This window comes from Eleutherodactylus coqui, chromosome 6 (genome assembly GCF_035609145.1).
Source record: "Eleutherodactylus coqui strain aEleCoq1 chromosome 6, aEleCoq1.hap1, whole genome shotgun sequence".
In the NCBI taxonomy this organism is placed as follows: Eukaryota; Metazoa; Chordata; class Amphibia; order Anura; family Eleutherodactylidae; genus Eleutherodactylus; species Eleutherodactylus coqui.
Genome location: NC_089842.1, coordinates 186,257,611 through 186,276,633, shown reverse-complemented (window position 1 = coordinate 186,276,633; position 19,023 = coordinate 186,257,611). Strand labels below are relative to the sequence as shown.

The following is a 19,023-nucleotide window of genomic DNA, read 5'->3' as shown; positions in this document are numbered from 1 at the left end:
GTAAACTGTCACACAGGAGCAATAGTCGTTCAGTGAATGGAGGCGGAACGCACTGGAGATCCCTTCCAGCCGCCCATACCATTTACAGTGAACAGGCAGTCGTAGATCTATGAAGGACTGCCTGTTTGCACTGAGCAAGAGGTTGTTTCAGTTAGCTGAAACAATATGACTGGCATCTAATAAGTGATTACTTGCTTAGTACCTTGTTGGGTTTCGCTTTTACATGGGAGTACTGTCTGTTAGAAAAAATGGCTTTTTTTGGTTGGTCCATGTCAAATTACCATTACCCACAGTTTTAATGAAACTGTGAAAAATCGGTCTTTGTTGCCCATAGCAACGAATCACAGCACAGCTTTCATTTTACCTCAACAGTACAAGAAATGATTAACCCCTCAACGACCAGCCCATAGTGTTTTTACGTCCTCCCGAAGTGGGCTTTATTCTCTGAGGACGTAAAAACATGTGTCCTGCAGAGAATAAAGCCCCTCGGGCTCTGGACGTGACAGCTCCATGCTGTCGGTGTCCGCAGGTAGCTGACAGCATGGAGCTGTCATCCCAGGCTGTTCGGACCCCCCCCCCCCCCCCCGGCATTGCGATCGGAGCTATCCAATCGATAGCGCCGATCGCAAAAAAATAAATAAAACTGCAATAAAAGTTAAAGATTTAGCTGCTCTGATGGATCGGATCCATCGGAGCAGCTGAAATTACTCACCGAGGTCCCGATGCTTCGGGCCCCGTAGCCGTCCTTCTGCGCATGCGCGCCAGGCGGCATTACGTCAGCCGCATGCGCAGAAGGCCCGGCGGTGCGGGAAATTTAAAATCTCCTGGCTCCCGGCTCCTGTAGGTAACCGGGAGGCAGGAGATGTCAGCAGGGACCGCGGTGAGCGGTCCCCGGTACCACGATCGTCATTATCCAATGGATAACGGCGATCGCGGAAAAGTGAAAAAAAGTGTAAAAAAAGAAAAGTTTCACCTCCCCTCATGGATCGGATCCATGAGGGGAGGTGAAAATACTCACCTCAGGTCCGCCGATGTCCTCCGGCTGGTGTCGGGACCCCCCGCTGGCTTCTGCGATGTGCCGATGTGGCGCGCATGCGCAGAAGCCGGCGAGTCCGGCAAATTCAAAATCTCCCTGCACCCGGCTGTCACAGATAGCCGAGTGCAGGGAGATATGACTGGGGACCGCTGTATGCGGTTTCCAGTCATATGATCACCGTTATCCATCAGATAACGGTGATCATATAAAGTTAAAAAGTAAAAAAAAGTTAAAGTTTCATCTTCCCTTACGGAAGGTCCCGGATTTGTTCCCTGGTGGGATGTTGATCCGTGGACCTTACCCCAGCTTCGGCGCATGCGCCCGTCAGCATGATGGCGGACGCATGCGCAAAAGTGAAAGATTGCCCAAGAAATTTAAAATCTCCCTGCTGCTGACTACCAAAGGTAGCCAAGAGTCTGGAGATGTCACGGGAAGCCGCGGTATGCGGTTACTGGTCACGTGATCGCCGTTATCCAATGCATAATGGCGATCACGTAAAAGTTCTTTAAAAAGTGGCAGTTTTATCTCCCCTCACCGATGCGATCAGTGGGGGGAGATGAAACATCTTCTCGGAGGTTTCCGCATTTGAATCCAGATGCGATTATCCTCCATGGATCCTGCCAGCTACTGGGTATGTGCCCGCCGGCAAAATGCCGGACACATTCGCAGGAGACGGGGAGCCCAGGAAATTTTAAATCTCCTTGCTCCCAGCGACTAACGGTCGCTGAGTGCTTGGAGCAGTCACCGGCGGCCTCGTTGAGTGGTCCCCGGTCACGTGATAAAGCAGCGAACTAACATTAGGCCGGTCACGCATGACCGGAGAGGAATTACAGGTTCTGCATGCGCTTGATCAACGGTAATCCACGGATCAATCGCATGCATTGGATTACACAATTCCCCCCAATTAGCGGGTCGGAATTACGTAATCCACTCGCAGAAACAGAACACGACATGCTATATTTTACCGCGAATATCCGCGACCTAGAGCCCATTGTGCTCTATGACCGCGGATATACCTGCAGCCCATATGCAAACACATTGTGTACGGGCTGCGGGTACCCGGGTCATCTCTAAGCGACGGCACGGGAAATATAAACAAAAAACCGCCTGTGTGAGTAGGCTGTTATGCACAGTACATTACGCGGCCGTACGCAGGGTCACAGCCAGGCTCACAGCTGGAATCCGCTGCGGGCCTCCGCAAGCAGATTTCACCTACGGCTGCGTGAGCCCGGCGTTATTCAGACCGCTACCTGTAATACGTAATTTACAAGAAGCCCCGGGAACGCTCGCCTTCATGCAGTTCCAGGAGAACCTTGTTGAGCGCCTTCTGTGTGAGACCGCCGCACCGCAGCAAAATTACAAAGCCTCACAATGCGCCACTTTTTACACCCCATACCCGCCGCTAAGGTTACAAAATACATGAGAGAAGGGGGGGGGATACCCGGTTTTCTTGCCCCATGTGCCCATCCCGAGCAGCCTCCGTAATTACCCCTGTCTTCGGACATAAAACGCAGTTTATATTATTACCTTTATCTAATATTTAGGGAATGCCAAAAAAATGGGGATGGCGGAGTGTGGGGAGGGGGGAGGGATTATTTTTAGGAAGTCAATTTTTTTTCTGTATAAGTGGGCAATGGGGCCTGGAATTTATTCAGTTCTGCCCTGAAATCCAGCGGGCATTCCCTCCATTATGGGCCTAGCCATGTGTCCTGTAAGTAGATTAGGGCCACAATGGGTATGTTTCTGAACACGGGACAAATGGGGGTATCCATTTTGGGGTGAACGTCTTCATTCCTATGTACACTAGACAAAAAAAAACAGTTTTTAAATTGACAAAATTGCCAAACAAATGAAAATCGTAATTTTTTCCTTTTGCTTTGCTTAGATTCATTCAAATATTTTGGGGTCAAAATATGCAGTACACTCCTAGATGAATTTGTTAAGGGGTCTAGTTTTCAAAATGGGGTCATTTGTGGGGGTTCTCTATCGTTTGGCCGCTCAATGGCTCTACAAGTGGGCAATGGAGACTGGAATTTATTCCGTTGTACCCTGAAATCCAATGGGTGCTCCTTCCATTATAGGCCTAGCTATGTTTCCTTTAAGTAGATTAGGGCCACAATGGGTATGTTTCTGAACACGGGACAAACGGGGGTATCCATTTTGGGGTGAACGTCTTCATTCCTATGTACACTGTACAAAAAAACCCTGTTTTTACATTGACACAATTGCCAAAAAAATGAAAATCATAATTTTTTCCTTCTGCTTGGCTTAGATTCATTCAAAAACTGTGAAGTCAAAAAAGTCATCATACCCCTAGATAAATTAGGGGGTCTACTTTTCAAAATGGGGTCACTTGTGGGGGTTCTCCATCGTTTTGGTCACTCAATGGCTCTACAAGTGGGCAATGGGGACTAAATCTCCTTCAAGCAAAATTTCTGTTCCGAAAGCCACTGGTTGCTCCTTTCATTTTGGGCCCCATTGTGCATATAGACGTAATACTAGGGCCACAATGGGTATGTTTCTGAGCACAGGACAAACAGGGGTATCCATTTTGGGGTGCACGTCTTCATTCATATATGTGCGGTACAAAAAAAACTGCTTTTGAAATGACAGAATTACCAAAAAAATGAAAATCGTATTTTTTTTCCTTCGGCTTGGCTTAGAATCATTCAAAAACTGTGAAGTCAAAAAAGTCATCATATCCCTGGATAAATTCGTTAGGGGGTCTACTTTTCAAAATGGGGTCACTTGTGGGCATTCTCCATCGTTTTGGTCACTCAAGGACTCTACAAGTGGGCAATGGGGACTAAATCTCCTTCAAGCAAAATTTCTGTTCCGAAAGCCACCAGTTGCTCCTTTCATTTTGGGCCCCATTGTGCATCCAGACATACGATTAGGGCCACAATGGGTATGTTTCTGAGCACGGGAGAAACAGGGGTATCCATTTTGGGGTGCAAGTCTTCATTCATATATGTGCTGTACAAAAAAACTGCTTTTAAAATGACAGAATTACCAAAAAAATGAAAATCGTAATTTTTTTCCTTCGGCTTGGCTTAGATTCATTCAAAAACTGTGAAGTCAAAAAAGTCATCGTACCCCTAGATAAATTCGTTAAGGGGTCTACTTTTCAAAATGGGGTCACTTGTGGGCGTTCTCCATCGTTTTAGTCACTCAATGGCTCTACAAGTGTGCAATAGGGCCTAAATCTCCTTCAAGCAAAATTTCTGTTCCGAAAGCCACCGGTTGCTCCTTTCATTTTGGGCCCCATTGTGCATCCAGACGTACGATTAGGGCCACAATGGGTATGTTTCTGAGCACGGGACAAACAGGGGTATCCATTTTGGGGTGCAAATCCTAATTTTCATGTGTACTATAGAAAAAAGTCCTGTCTTTAAAATGACATATTTGCAAAAATATGAAATTTTAGTTTTTCTCTTCTAAATTGCATTGACTCCTGAAAAAAAACTGTGGGGTTAAAATACTCATGACACCCCTCAGTGAATACGTTAAAGGGTGTAGTTTTTAAAATGGGGTCACTTGTGGGGGTATCTATCATTTTGACTCCTATGAGCCTTTCCAATCTTGGATTGGTGTAGGAAAACAAAGTGTTCGTCAAAATGCTGAAAAGTAATGTTACATTTGTACGTCTCCTAAATGGTTAAAAAAAACGAAAGTTTTTCCAATGTGCGCCCAAAATAAAGTAAACGGGTGGAAATATAAATCTTAGCAAAAATTTCTATATTATGTTTGCACATATTTGAGATATTGCAGTTGGAAATGTGAAAAAATGACGATTTTTTCAAAATTTTCCCAATTTTGGCGCTTTTAATAAATAAACACAAATTCTATCGGTCTTTTTTTTCCACCTAAATGAAGTACAACATGTGGCGAAAAAACAATGTCAGAATCGCTTGGGTATGCAAAACCTTTCTGGTGTTTTTCCATGCTAAAGTGACACGTGTCAGATTTGCAAAATTTGGCCTGGTCATTAAGGCGTAAACAGGCTTGGTCACTAAGGGGTTAACCAACATTCCCCTCCACTGACCCTTTTAGTATATAAACCCAACCGCATAGACAAAGGAAAAAAATATATATATATCTCAATGCTGCGGTCAGTTACCTCAAACTTAGAGAATAGGATCTTCTGCATAACAGACAGAGGAGCCGAGAATTTAGGAGGAGCTGGAGCCCAGAACATCTTCATGGCTCCTGGGCTCAGAAAAGCCTATATATTAACAGAGATATACAGCAGTTAATGCTTTCCACATAATACATTTAAATGCTGTACATTTTATACAGATCAGGAACCAAAAAGTTTCAAATTTATGCATTATATATCTTACAAATCATCACGTTATCAGCATTACAGAAGAACTGTGCACACAGGTCAGGTCCCAGACTGTCTAAAAGGACCAGTACAGCAGAGATACAGAGGGTATATTCATGAAACAGTCTATGCCACAGATTTTTGTGCCACCTGTGCTAAAGATTTAGCAATTTTTCTATATCTTTTATCACCCTCACAACTTCTGTAAAAAGTAGGCAGGGCTTGCCGGCAGGGGATGGGGCAACTCATGGCCCGTCAAACTCAATATAATTTACACCAGAAACTGACATAAATTATAGCTGAAAATTGTGACAGGTTTGGCCTACAGATCCAACACCGATAGGCTGGCTGGGGTGACAGACAGCCCAACTAGCCTATCAATGTTTTTGTTCAGCCTACTCCTTTTGGTAATGAATGTCGGTTATACAATTGTGTTCCTTGGTATGTCAGATCTGCTTAGTGATGGAGTGCTTACTGTTTGGGCAGTTTACAGTTCCGTCTGTAGTTCTGCATCCATTTATACCCCTATCTTCTTGAGCGGTTGTGCTCTTATTTAGGCACTTGGTAAGGTGTTCTCAGTGCTTTCTGGGTTTATTCTCTCCCTGGTGCTTGCCTCTCTCCCTTAGTCCATATAGGGTCTTTCAGGGAAGGGTTGCGCTTTTCAGGGTGGGTACTCTGCTCATTAAGCAGGTTCAGACATATCAACCCGTCTTCAGACATTCTGATTGAAGGCTGTACAGCTCCAATATCGGAAGACATCCGGCTGGGTATTCTTACTGTATATTACTGTCCGCTCTGTTGTCAGGGGCCTCTCCAGCATGTCCCATACCACAGTACTGCCTCTAGCCAGCAGATGGCGCAACTGTATAATGGCAGAAAGAGAAAAACCCCTAGGAAACCCTGAATCCAAAATTGGATTGCAAAGGGTTAATATCGGGGATAGGCCCCTCCAACCCTTCCCCGTCCTTACCTTGATGAGTATCTTATCTCCCTGACCCCATCTGTCCTCAGGCTTCCTATTCGATCCCTGTTGGAGGTGACAGCTAAACGTGTGTTGGGAATTGCCTTTTATGTTAACTGTATAAGGCAGCACCAGAATAAGTCCACACCAAGCCTTATAATGGTCAGCTTTATTATTGTTGTATACGTCTGTTAAATCCATTACACCCCACCACTGCTCCTGGAAGCCATGTTACCTGTTGTCCAACCAGCTGCATTCGTGGTCCTTCCACATAATATTCAGCAATTCTCTGCCACTGTTGAAGGCTTTGTGGGCTTCGAGGTGGCAGGGTATCAACACCACCCTTCTGCTTCCGAAAATAAGGTGAAGAGGCTGGAATTCCATCTTGAAGAAGTCTGCAAGAAGATGAACAGCGATGGTTTCCTGCTATTCATGAACTAAAGCCTAACTATACTATTTTGTCAGTGAATACCATCAGTTTCAAAGTGATCAGCCGCCGACAATATATGTCTATAGTGCCTGGCAGGCCGACGGTGGATAGCTCTCAGGGGAGGATAAAATATAATGGGATAGATTCTTCCTATCTGATCCTTTTGTTTCTCCTGAAATGAGCCAAGGTATCTGAAAGCCACTTATCCTCTCTGCCTACTCAACAAGGGCCCTCATATTTGTTCAGTGTAAATGCTGGCAGCGACTGGACAAGGTTCAGTTTCTGCAGGCATAAAAATCTGCCTCCATCCACCGAGCGATCCGTGCTCCTGCGTGAAAGCATGGGAGCGATTATCATTGGGAGAACTGTTGGCGCTAATTAGAAGGACCCTAAAACATGGGCTACGCTGTGAGCTTTTATTAGTGCTACATATTGATTTTAACGATCCAATTACAGCTGCAGCCCAAAGGAATCCCTTAATTCTGTAGACGGCAGCTGTTACTCAATAGTTAAAAGCAATAAGCAGCAGTATGAAAAGTCACAGTCTAAGGATACTTTTACACAACGACTCTCAGAAGTCGTCCCAAAGACTATCTCTCCTGTGATTTCACACATGAGCGATAGTTGTTCAGTGATTGGAAGTGGAGCGCGCCGGAGATCTCTTCCAGCCGCCCTCCTCCTTTCACAGTGAACAGGTAGTCGTTCGTACATGAATGACTGCCTGTTTAATTGGAGCGAGAAGTCGCTTCGTAACCTAGACTAAGTATGCACATTGTGACGAGCCAAATGTACATGTTATATTCACATCTGTGCAAATAAGAAAGATGGAAAAATACCTCTACAGCGCCATCTATTGGATGGCAGCATTCCTTCAATTAATTAGGTTTCCCTACACCCTTTCTGGATGCTCTCCTTAAGGAGAGACTATACCATCCCCCAATCCACTCACCTCCTAGGTGTCTCCATACACCTCTTTGGGTGGTCTCCTTGAGGAGACACGACACCGCTGCTGATTCACATCTGTGTTATGGGATTCTGTTTTCCTGCTCGATTATGAAAGCAGGAATATGGAATACCCTGTTTGGACGGATCTGTCTTATGACAGAACCAAATGGCACTAAACGGACCCCAATGTCTATAATGGGGTCAATTCAGTTCCTGTCACCCTGTCCGACTTTTTTCTTGGATGAAAAATTCCTGCATGCAGGACTCTTTCATCAGTTGTTTCACGCCAGATCTGCACCGGAAGCTCAGAACAAACTCTTCAATGCAGATGTTAACACAGCTTTAAGGCCCTTTTACATGGAATGATTATCATTCACAAAAATCGTTCAAACGAGTGAAAATGAACAATAATTGATCATTGTAAACGCAACCAACAATCCAACAACCAATCGTTTGCTTTTCTTTCATTTTATGCAGGCATAAAAATCTTTGCCGGCTCGTTCACTCATCATTCAGTTTAAATAACGATTTCTCGCTTGAACGAGCCAAGGATGCATCTTCCTGTATAAACAGGCTGCACAAGTAAACAAGCCAACTCAGATATCATTTGCTAGTTCAAATGACAAATCGGCAGGTCGAATCGGACCCTTAAGCCTGATTTAGACACAATAATTATTGCTCAAAAGAGGTCTTTTGAGCAGTAATCATTGGGTGCATTTACAGGGCAAGGTGATCACTCAAACGTTGCGCTCCGTGCGGAGTATGAAGAACACAGCTGGACCATTGTGTTCTTCATACCACAGCTGTGTTCAAGGAGTGGGATACAGCTGAAACAATAGTATTAGCTGTATCCTGCTGTTAATTCCTGATAAGACTCAGCGTTGTCTTTCAGCACGCTGACAATGAGGAGTGACGGCTTAACGAAAACTGCACAATGTCACATTGATTATCGCTCAAAAGATGGCTCTGAGCGATTTTTGAGCGAGAATTATTGTGTCTAAATCAGCCTTTAGTGGGGAAATCAGGACAATAACTGTTGGCTGAAGTCTGTATAAATGTAGCAAAATTTGACTTGATACTTAACACATTAGTTAAAAAAGTTTAGTGTCACCATTTGCATTTTCAATAGCTTTTAATGTGTTTTTTTTGGGTTGAGATGAGATAACTTGTTGCAGCAAGTTCTCACAGTTAAAGGGAACCTGTTTGGTCCCCTACAATGCACAGCCTGTAAGCAGCACAGTATATTAATGGTCCTTTTACATGGGCCAACAGTCGGGTAAACGACTGCACGAGCGCTAATGTCACTGCTAAGGCCATTAGCGCTTGTGCAGAGTGTTTAGACATGCAGACTTCACCGCTGGATCACAGGCTTCTCGCTCAGCGCTTCACCTTCTATGAGAAGCGCTGAGCGGGTAGCGTTTATACAGAACGATAAACCTGCGATCCAGCAATGGTTCCTGAGTGTGAATTCTGAGCAATAATCGTCCTGTGTAAGGGGCCCATAACACACCAATTTCATCAATCTGCCACCTATATCAATCTGCTTAATGGTTTGGCAAGTAAAATGTGTCCAATGAAGCTCTTGTTTAGCCATATATGCACACTCCCTCCGCTTTTGTCCTCCCTCCAGTTGCGGAAAGGGTGCATATGAAAATGCATGGGCTTCATTGGTCATATCTCCAGTCTACTCCTGCAAAGTTTTCAAACCACTAAGGCTGGGTTCCCATGGGACAGAATCCGGTGGAAATCTCGTGGTTTGGCCGCACAGAAAAAAACGTGAGATTTTCGCAGGATAAGCGCTGCTACAAACTGCTGCGGGTTTTGGAGCGTTTCGGCCGCCAGCATTCCATTGCAGCTTTCTCTTCCCTTAGAGAGGAAAGAGGCTGCAACAGAAAAAAATGGTACAAATGCACCACACAAAAAAGTTTGTTCTTTGCGATTTTTGTGCGATGCTTTAACATTCGAAAGTCCTATTGACAACCGCGTTAAAACAAGGCAGCGATATTGCGTCTGCAAGTGTGAAGGCACCCTAAAACCTCGTTCACACAAGCGCTGTTTTCACGCAATAGAGGAGTATGAAAAGCTTGCGTCTAAATAGAACCAATGATTGTCTATAGAAGCGCTCACACAAAGGAAGTTTAGACATGCAAAAAGCTTGCACCAATCAGGCACAGGACATGGACTGCAAACTCGCAGCTAACGTCCGTGGTATGAGAAAGGATAGGACCTGACCTATCTTTGGTGTGTGATGTGTAGGAGTTTCCATAGCCTCCTGTGGGAGCTGGAAAACACGCACCACGCAGCTCCCGATCACAGGCTAATTCAAATAGCTGAATGCACCCGTTCACGCGATCTTTAGTGTAGGATAGCCACAATCTTTTCATGTGCCTCTAATGTGCTAAAACAGCGCTCATCTGAACAAGGACTAATACTGCTTTTAGGCATAACGATTATGGTTAAAAGAAATTGTTCAGACGAGCGGTTTAAATGTGAGCCAACGACTGAATGACGAATGAGAATTGTGCACTTTTCCCCGCTTAGCGTTGTACATAGGAATGCTAAACACTGAAAAGAGAAGAGAATGATTCTCACCAAAATCTGCCTGTCTAAAGCGAGTGTGAATACATTAGCGGTGACGCAATTGTTTGAAGGAGAATCGGCTTGTCTAAAAAGGGGGCATTAGTCTGATCTTTTACTGAGGTCTGTAACTGCAAACCATTGTCCTGGAAGTTTTGAGAATATCCATAGATAAGGAAACCAGTGTCAGTCATTGGTATTGTTCCTTATTAGAATGGTGAAACCAATTTAAGCATCACTGGGGATGGTAATTGGAAACCATTGTTCAAGCAGTTTACACAGTGGACACAGACACTATGGCTGATCTGCAAACACAAGTGTAATTAAAACTTGCCCTTTCTGCCATACTAAGGACCTTGGATGATAGGTGAGCAATGTTCCAGCTCTGCAGAGTATTCAAGCTGCTTCATTTATTTAATATAAGTAATCATTGCACCAATGACATTTCAATTCAATGCCCCCAAAAAGCTTCCCTTGAGATGGCATATACATTTTTTTCTGGGGTTTTCCAGGCAGCGCCGGCTGTCAGTGCCGAGCTACACCAGGGTCGGAGTGGAAGCTGATGCTCCAACTGCTGTGTAGTGGCCGGCACTCGAAGGCGCAGCTCCCAAAGAAATCAATGGGAGATGCGCTTGTAACTGCAGGCTGGGGTCCTATTGACTCCAATGAGAGCTTGGCCGGCAGTTATGAGTTCCAGATCATAAAATTCAATCATTACTGAATTAAAAGGGGAAAACATATGAGAATAGGAACCAAAACATAACAGAATAAAAATTTAAGGTACGCAGTTCTCGAAAAGTTGCTTCCAAGAAGGCAAAACAAAAAAATCGACTAGGAGTAAAATATGACGTCCAACACTGACATAGTGAAAAACACAGGCTTAATTAGTCCTCAGTGTGGGACAAGACCAAGCCTAAAGGATCCCACCATTCTTGAATTGCTGGTGGTCTCTGTTTCATCAAAAGTAAATACTCATATAAACAAACGAGTTGAAATGGAATGAATTATATGGATAGCTGGGGAAGGGAGTGACCTCCAGTTCTTATGCTTCATTTACACGGGATGACTGGCAGCTCAATGACTGCACGAGCGGGTGACGTCACCACTAGTAGAGACTTCAGACTGGCAAATTACCGATGAAGTATCGCTCACTTTTCGCTGAGCGGGGAACATTTATATGCAGCAACAAGTGAGTGATTCAGCGATGATTTTTATCGCACATTGAAATCCAATGTAAGTGGCCCTTTAGCCATCAACAATATAGCATATGACAAACTAGTCTTCTCAGACTGACCAGGATTCTCTCTATTCCTAAAGCAAATAACGCTAAGAAACAGTAATATAAAGCTTGGAGATATATTATAGCCACCAAGCATGAATAATAGGACATTCCAAAAATATTGTATGTGAATTTAGGTGCCCACATTGACACTTATAAGTGTTTGCAATATCGGGGAACAATTTGGACAATTTTGAGGGGTGATAATACCACCTCATCATGAGTTTATGATATGGGTTTGCACATACAGAAGCTCCAAGAGACCATTTAATGGCCGTAAACCACTGGTCTAGAGAGAATGTTGTGCTAAACTCAGTCTCCCCAATTAAGCAAATGGCTCTTCTTAGGGGTTTCCAGTTCCGGCTTGGGATATAGATTTTAAAGATTGTCCAGCACTGCACTGAGTGAGTTGAGACAGCATTATTTCCATATAGTGGGTTCTTGAATATTTTGTAATGAGTGAATATTTTGGAAGGGTGGAAGGCCAAATCCACCTAAAGCTTCACTATGGAATCGAGGCATCAAACAAGTCAAATGAGCCATTCCATGAAAATGTATTGATGACAAGATGGCCAACTAGATTTAATCAAAAACGTTTTTTTATTTATGATAAAAAATACTAATAGTTCTAGGCTGAACACAAGAGCTGGTGAAAGTAAACACATCCCTACTCACTGGCTGGGCGATGAGTGAGGGCCAGCACGCCAAAGACGGATGGCAGCTCTTGACATAATGCGAATCAAGTATCCCCAGCACACGCTTGCTGTAATGGGGTCTTTGTGTGAATGGGAGGGACACTCATGGATAAGAGATTTACTAAGAGCGACCACATTCCAAAAAGAGAGATAATGACTGTCAACCAATTACACCTGTCTTCAGCCCTGATGCAAAACTACTCCTGGTGAACAAAGCCAATGTAGACCGACATTGTGTGTGGTGAAAAACACATTTTTGTATCCTGCAGAAATAGACAGGTAAAGAAATGAACGGGGAACTAAAGTGTGCCCTCCAAGCTGCAGGTATAGAGCAACATAAATCAGTCCTTCAGTGCAAGAACCTCGCAATTGAGTGTCCAGAGAGCAAGACGAAGTCGTAGTGCCAGACCTGTAAACACTAGAATGTCATAAAAAGAACAAATACCCATACTATACATAATAGATTTACAAAGCATGGTGCACAAATCACAGCACCAAGTACAGTTGCAAATTGAACAATGAATCAGATGTCCATCCATCCCTTTGACCATCCCTCAGCCCGTCTGTCTATCTATCATAAATAATATACTGACCAGTGCCTAAATAGCAAACAAGTAAATCTATATATATAAAATAGAATGTATGTCTGCGTGTCTGTCTGTCTGTTTGTCCTTTATGCGCTACTACACCATTTATCCAATCGCCATGAAACTTTGGGAAGTTGTTGAGTACACTCCTGGGAAGATTTTAGGCATAGTACATTTATGCTATGATAAATGGCGCGTGTGCGAGCGTCGTCGACAGTTACGCCCCCCCATGTAGATCGTTCGATTTCCATCATTGCCACTAATTCTCTGACTTCCTGATGTCGTAGAAGCATGAAATTTGGCACGAGCATTGATTATGTCATAAATAGGAAAAGTTAATAGGTCCCAACTCGATTATTCAATTCTAAGCGCCAAAGAATTAGCATCCAAATTTTACGTACGGAATCTAATTTTCTCGCTCCCCAATATCATAGAAACATGAAATTTGGCATAAGCATTGATTATGTCATAAATAGGAAAAGTTAATAGGTCCCAACTCGATTATTCAATTCTAAGTGCAAAAGAATTAGCGTCCAAATTTTAGGTACGGAATCTAATTCTCTCACTTTCCAATGTCATAGAAACATGAAATTTGGCACGAGCATTGATTATGTCATAAATAGGAAAAGTTAATGGGTCCCAACTCAATTATTCAATTCTAAGCGCAAAAGAATTAGCGTCCAAATTTTAGGTATGGAATCTAATTCTCCCACTTCCCGATGTAATTTGGCACGAGCATTGATTATGTCATAAATAGGAAAAGTTAAAAGGTCCCAATTCAATTATTCAATTCTAAGCGCAAAAAAATTAGCGTCCAAATTTTACGTACGAAATCTAATTCTCTCACTTCCCAATGTAATAGAAACTTGAAATTTGGCACGAGTATTCATTATGTCATAAATAGGAAAAGCTAATGGGTCCCAACTCAATTATTCAATTCTAAGCGCTAATCAATTAGCGTCCAAATTTTACATATTGAATCTAATTCTCTCACTTCCTGCTGTCATCTCTCTCTCCCTATATATATATATATATATATATGAATCACTGTCTGTCTGTTCTTTATGCATTACTACACCATTCATCCAATCACCATGAAACTTTGGGAAGTTGTTGAGTACACTCCTGGGAAGATTACTGGCATAGTACATCTATACTACGATAGGTGGCGCGCGTGCGAGCATCGTCGACAGTTATGGACCCCAGACAAAGATCGTTTGATTTCCATCTCAAGCACAAAAGCAAAAGGCATTATGAGCAAGCGTGTTCAACTACAAAATGATGCATCCGCCGAACGTTTCGCAAGACAATTGCTGGATATTGAGAATCCTGGGGTAAAATGAAAGCTGTGCTGTGATTGGTTGCTATTTCCTATCCTGCTGAGGTAACATGAAAGCTGTGCTGTGATTGGTTGCTATATATTATACTGCTGAGGTAACATTAAAGCTGTGCTGTGATTGGTTGTTATATATTATACTGAGGTAACATAAAAGCTGCACTATGATTGGTTGTTATATATTATACTGCTGAGGTAACATGAAAGCTGCGCTGTGATTGGTTGTTATATATTATACTGCTGAGGTAACATGAAAGCTGCACTATGATTGGTTGTTATATATTATACCGTTGAGGTAACTTGAAAGCTGTGCTGTGATTGGTTGTTATATATTATACTATTGAGGTAACATGAAAGCTGTGCTGTGATTGGTTGTTATATATTATACTGAGGTAACATGAAAGCTGTGCTGTGATTGGTTGTTATATATTATACTGAGGTACCATGAAAGCTGTGCTGTGATTGGTTGTTATATATTATACTGAGGTAACATGAAAGCTGTGCTGTGATTGGTTGTTATATATTATACTGAGGTAACATGAAAGCTGCGCTGTGATTGGTTGTTATATATTATACTGAGGTAACATGAAAGCTATGCTGTGATTGGTTGTTATATATTATACTGAGGTAACATGAAAGCTGCACTGTGATTGGTTGTTATATATTATACTGAGGTAACATGAAAGCTGCGCTGTGATTGGTTGCTATATATTATACTGCTGAGGTAACATGAAAGCTGCGCTGTGATTGGTTGTTATATATTATACTGCTGAGGTAACATGAAAGCTGCGCTGTGATTGGTTGTTATATATTATACTGAGGTAACATGAAAGCTGCGCTGTGATTAGTTGTTATATATTATACTGCTGAGGTAACATGAAAGCTGTGCTGTGATTGGTTGTTATCTAGATATATAAAAACGAATGTATGTATGTCTGTCTTTGCAGCAACGCGCGACGGGTAAGCTAGTACATATATAAATAGCATAATAAGTATATTGCAATGTCTAATTAATACATAGTAGGTTAAGCTGAAGGGAGACAATGTCCATCTAGCTCAGCCTGTTTCCACCGCCCCTTGTTGATCCAGAGCAAGGAAAGAAAAAAAAACAATGAGGCAGAATACAATTTAGCCCATTTTGGGGAAAAAAATTCCTTCCCGACTCCATAATGGCAGTCATAATACTCCCTGAATCAACGTTTGAAAGTCCCTACCTGACTCTAAGACCCAGATTAACAACTCTGCTGGTTATATAATACGTATATACAATTAACGGACAGAGATGGGAGCAGAAACCCATTTCCCAAAGCCAGAAGTGTCTTGGATAACAGAAGCAGCCGAACTGACAGCTCTGTGCCATTTCCATAATTCCCATAGAAGTGAATGGAAGTGAGGGAAACCACGTAGTACACAAAGCCAAGCGATTTAGGTAACTGCCGTGAACGGGTTAGTGGCAGTGAGCAGGCACAGGGAACACCAGTTCTGGAGACAGTGCTGGTCCCAGAGGAGGAACCTGCATCTACCAGACATTTATGGCATACCCTGTGGTTATGTGATAAAATGTCCGAGATAGTAATACCACTTTAACCCCTTAAGAACACGGCTCATTTTAGACGCGGCAATTTTTGGGGGATTTTCATCTCCATCTTTCAAAAGCTGTAATTTTTTTCTATCGACATGGCCATATGAGGGTTCATATTTTGTGTGGCAAGCTATAGTTTTTTTAATATAATTTATTGCATAACTTTTATTAATTTTTTTTGGAGGGCAGGGAGAAAAAACACATCAATTCTGCCTGTATTTTTTTTACAGTGTTGATCATGCAGGATTAATGAAGGGATACATTTTTTCTGCAGGTTTGTACAATTACAACAATAACAAAATTTTTGAACTTGCCGTAAAATCTCTTTCTCTTCTCATTCTTTGGAGGGGTTCCAGCCTAGAACCATGGGTATAGCTATTGTCACAAGGAGGCGGACACTAGGCAAAGAAGTGTTAGCTCCCCCTACCAGCTAAACCCTTCCTGCAGGCAACAAGATAACCAGTTTTATGCGAGCAGTCAATTCCGCTAAGCCACACGCACTCAGAACCGCAGTTTCAATCGCCATGCTGCCATCAGGTTGACATCTGGATGACCACACTTCTGACATAGATTTCACCGATCCCTACTTTTGCCACAGGAGGCCAACAGTCACAGTCCGCTCCCTCTTTTTGGTGCCCCCTCAGCAAGTACAAGTGATTGCACAGATCAATACTGAAAAGGACACACGTAGCAGTGGCCACATTTGACTAAAAACCTTTACAGTAGGTTTGCAAAGTAAAATTAATGGCTGCAGGATGTTGCAGGTACTGCTGCAATTTTATCCAAAAACATGCATGGCTGTTAATGACCAATTAGCGGCCACATGGTTCTGAGGGTAAAACTATGGTACAGTATTACCTGAAACATTATGCAGCCATTAGCTGTCATGCTTGTGGGCCTAGTTTTCAGCCACCGCTACATGTGTCTTATAAAGACTGGGGGAATCATAGATGATCTAGTACTAAAAATCAAGATGTTTAAGACATTATTACCCCATGTGTTCTTCACAGCCATTCAGTAGTAAGCCGTGTTTGGAATCAATTACTGGGTTTCCTTCGGACGTGACAGTAACATTCGACTCAGTATTATGGCCTTTCCTGTCCAGTGTGTGATGCACCCTTGATGACACTTGTAGGTTGCTTGGTAAAACATGGTTGGGTGACAATGTGCAGAAGTGATGGATTGTCTGATGTTCCTCAAATCTGAAAAGTAAAGACAAAGTAGAATTTGGTTACTGCTGGCAGCTGGGGGTGTAGAAATTAGGTTACTCTGCGATATTTCCTAAATAGATTTAAAAAAAAACAAAACATAACTTTTGAGTTTCACCATTATTAGTTTATTTAACATGAACGTTTATATTTTAATGTTAGTTTATGGAATGCTAACTTCCTAAAATAAAGTGGAAGCTTCAGAAATAATCCATTCATAATGCAAATGGATTCAATGTTGGAAAAGTTCATTCTAAAAAATAGTATGAAAATAAACAGGAAAATGATACGCTACAATACAACTTTATAAGTGATACTTTAAGCGCACGAGGAAGGTCACGGAACTTGGAATGCAGTGAAAGGCTCTAAAGATACAGAAAAATAGACCCTTCTTAGAAAAAGAGAACACTGTCATTCTCATGAGAAATAGTGAGAGGATTAGTGAAATTGAATTTGTTCATCTGACGCTTTGAATGAAAGGCATTAGGATGGTTCACTGAGCCTGCAACTGGCAGTGGAGTAGCTGAATACAGAGGCAGCACCCATGCCTTGTGCAATGACTGAACCCACAGACTCTTTCATCACAAAGGACTGCAGTACCAGAAGGCTGGAGACTCACTTGCAGTTTCTGATACAGTTGTTTGAGCCAAAGTCATAAGTTGAAGTCCTTCTTTTATGGTTCATTCTTTTTGCATCTACTTCTTAGGTTGCCTGCGTATGGCTAGATTTGCATTGCGGGAGCCGGAGCGGGCATCCGCCTCCAGGTTCCGCAGCAAATTCCTTCCATGGCGAGTGGAAATAAATGGCGTTTTTCTGCTCGTGGGAGAAAAATAAATAAATCGCAGCACGCTCTATTTTTAGGTGGATTCCGTGCAGACAAGTTTGCATTGAAGGCAATGGAAGCTGTTCGAGCAGTGGCCCTTTGCAATCATCATTGTGGAAAAGTCGCAGGATCTGTGTCATCGCGGCATAATTTATACCGCGCATGTGCACTGGAGCGACGCCCAACACATTCACAGTACAGATTAAGAAGAATCCAGACAGGTACACGGGGTCACCAACCGGGCACAGGCCCGAATTCCGCTGCAGGATCTCGCATGCAGAATCCGACCCGGCCATGTGCAGTCGGCCCTATTTTGGTTCAAGACACTGCATGCGCGATTCCAGCCTAACATGGCACATGGTGTTTGGGAGAGCTCCATAAGACATTTTATATTGGGACTTAGGAGCATCGAGTTACACTAGACAATAAGGCTACCTACACACGGAGAAACTCAGCTTGATATGGCACTTTGCAACCTGTGATTTACTCGTGGATGTGAGGCAATTTTCAGGAAAAACACCTTGCATTGGTGAAATTCCGATCCTCTTGTGCGAGTTTCAGGCGTGGAAGAGAATCAGAAGTGTTTACCATTGATTTCAATGGGAAACCTTGCATTGCAATCACATGCACATTGCACGACATGTGAGAGCCATGCGATGCATTAAAGGTCCAATTGAAATTGATGGGCAATGAATTGCGAAAAACGTGAAAAGAGAGCATGCCATGTGTATATGACTCTATTCAAAAGAATGGGGTTCATATTTGCACGTCCCACAATGCACAAATCTTGTGCGAGTTACTGAGCCGTGTAAAAGCGGCCTAACCGAGTTATATAGCTCAATCTTTACACCAGAGGAATAGTGGAACAAGCCACACTGAGCCAGTTTCATATATAATCACTTCTACTTACCTCCATCTGTGGTAGAAGAGTAGTGCTTAAAACCCTACAGGAGGCACACAAGATCTTCTGAGGTTTGTGGTTCCCCTGGACACAGTACTCAACCCCTCCTGGGGGTCTAAATAAGTGTAGCACAGGCGTTCAAAGAATATCTTAGAAACAAAGTTGGCCACACTGCTTCTCTGACTACCTGATGCGCACTGTGCATTAGTATGCATCGGTAGTCTGAAACACTACATGCTGATGTGACTGTCACCACTGCTCATGTGGACAGCACTAGTTAACTAAAGCAGGTGTAGTGTCTTAAGGCCCTTTTACACACAATGATTATCGCTTAAA

General features: G+C 42.9%; 1 protein-coding gene across 5 annotated transcripts in view; it reads right to left on the bottom strand.

The window, feature by feature from the left end:
- TTC6 (tetratricopeptide repeat domain 6) overlaps nucleotides 1-19,023 on the bottom strand; it is a 252,004-nt gene that overhangs the window by 197,368 nt on the left and 35,613 nt on the right. For all 5 annotated transcript variants that reach the window (XR_010793217.1, XM_066608455.1, XM_066608456.1 and 2 more), the window contains exons 6-8: nucleotides 16,748-16,957; nucleotides 6,560-6,719; nucleotides 5,157-5,261 (exon numbers count right to left, since the gene is read on the bottom strand). Coding sequence is in view for 4 of the 5 variants with exons in the window: in XM_066608455.1 (XP_066464552.1) it covers nucleotides 5,157-5,261; nucleotides 6,560-6,719; nucleotides 16,748-16,957 (475 nt within the window). In the remaining variant the exon portion in view is untranslated. The remainder of the gene's footprint in view (nucleotides 1-5,156; nucleotides 5,262-6,559; nucleotides 6,720-16,747; nucleotides 16,958-19,023) is intronic.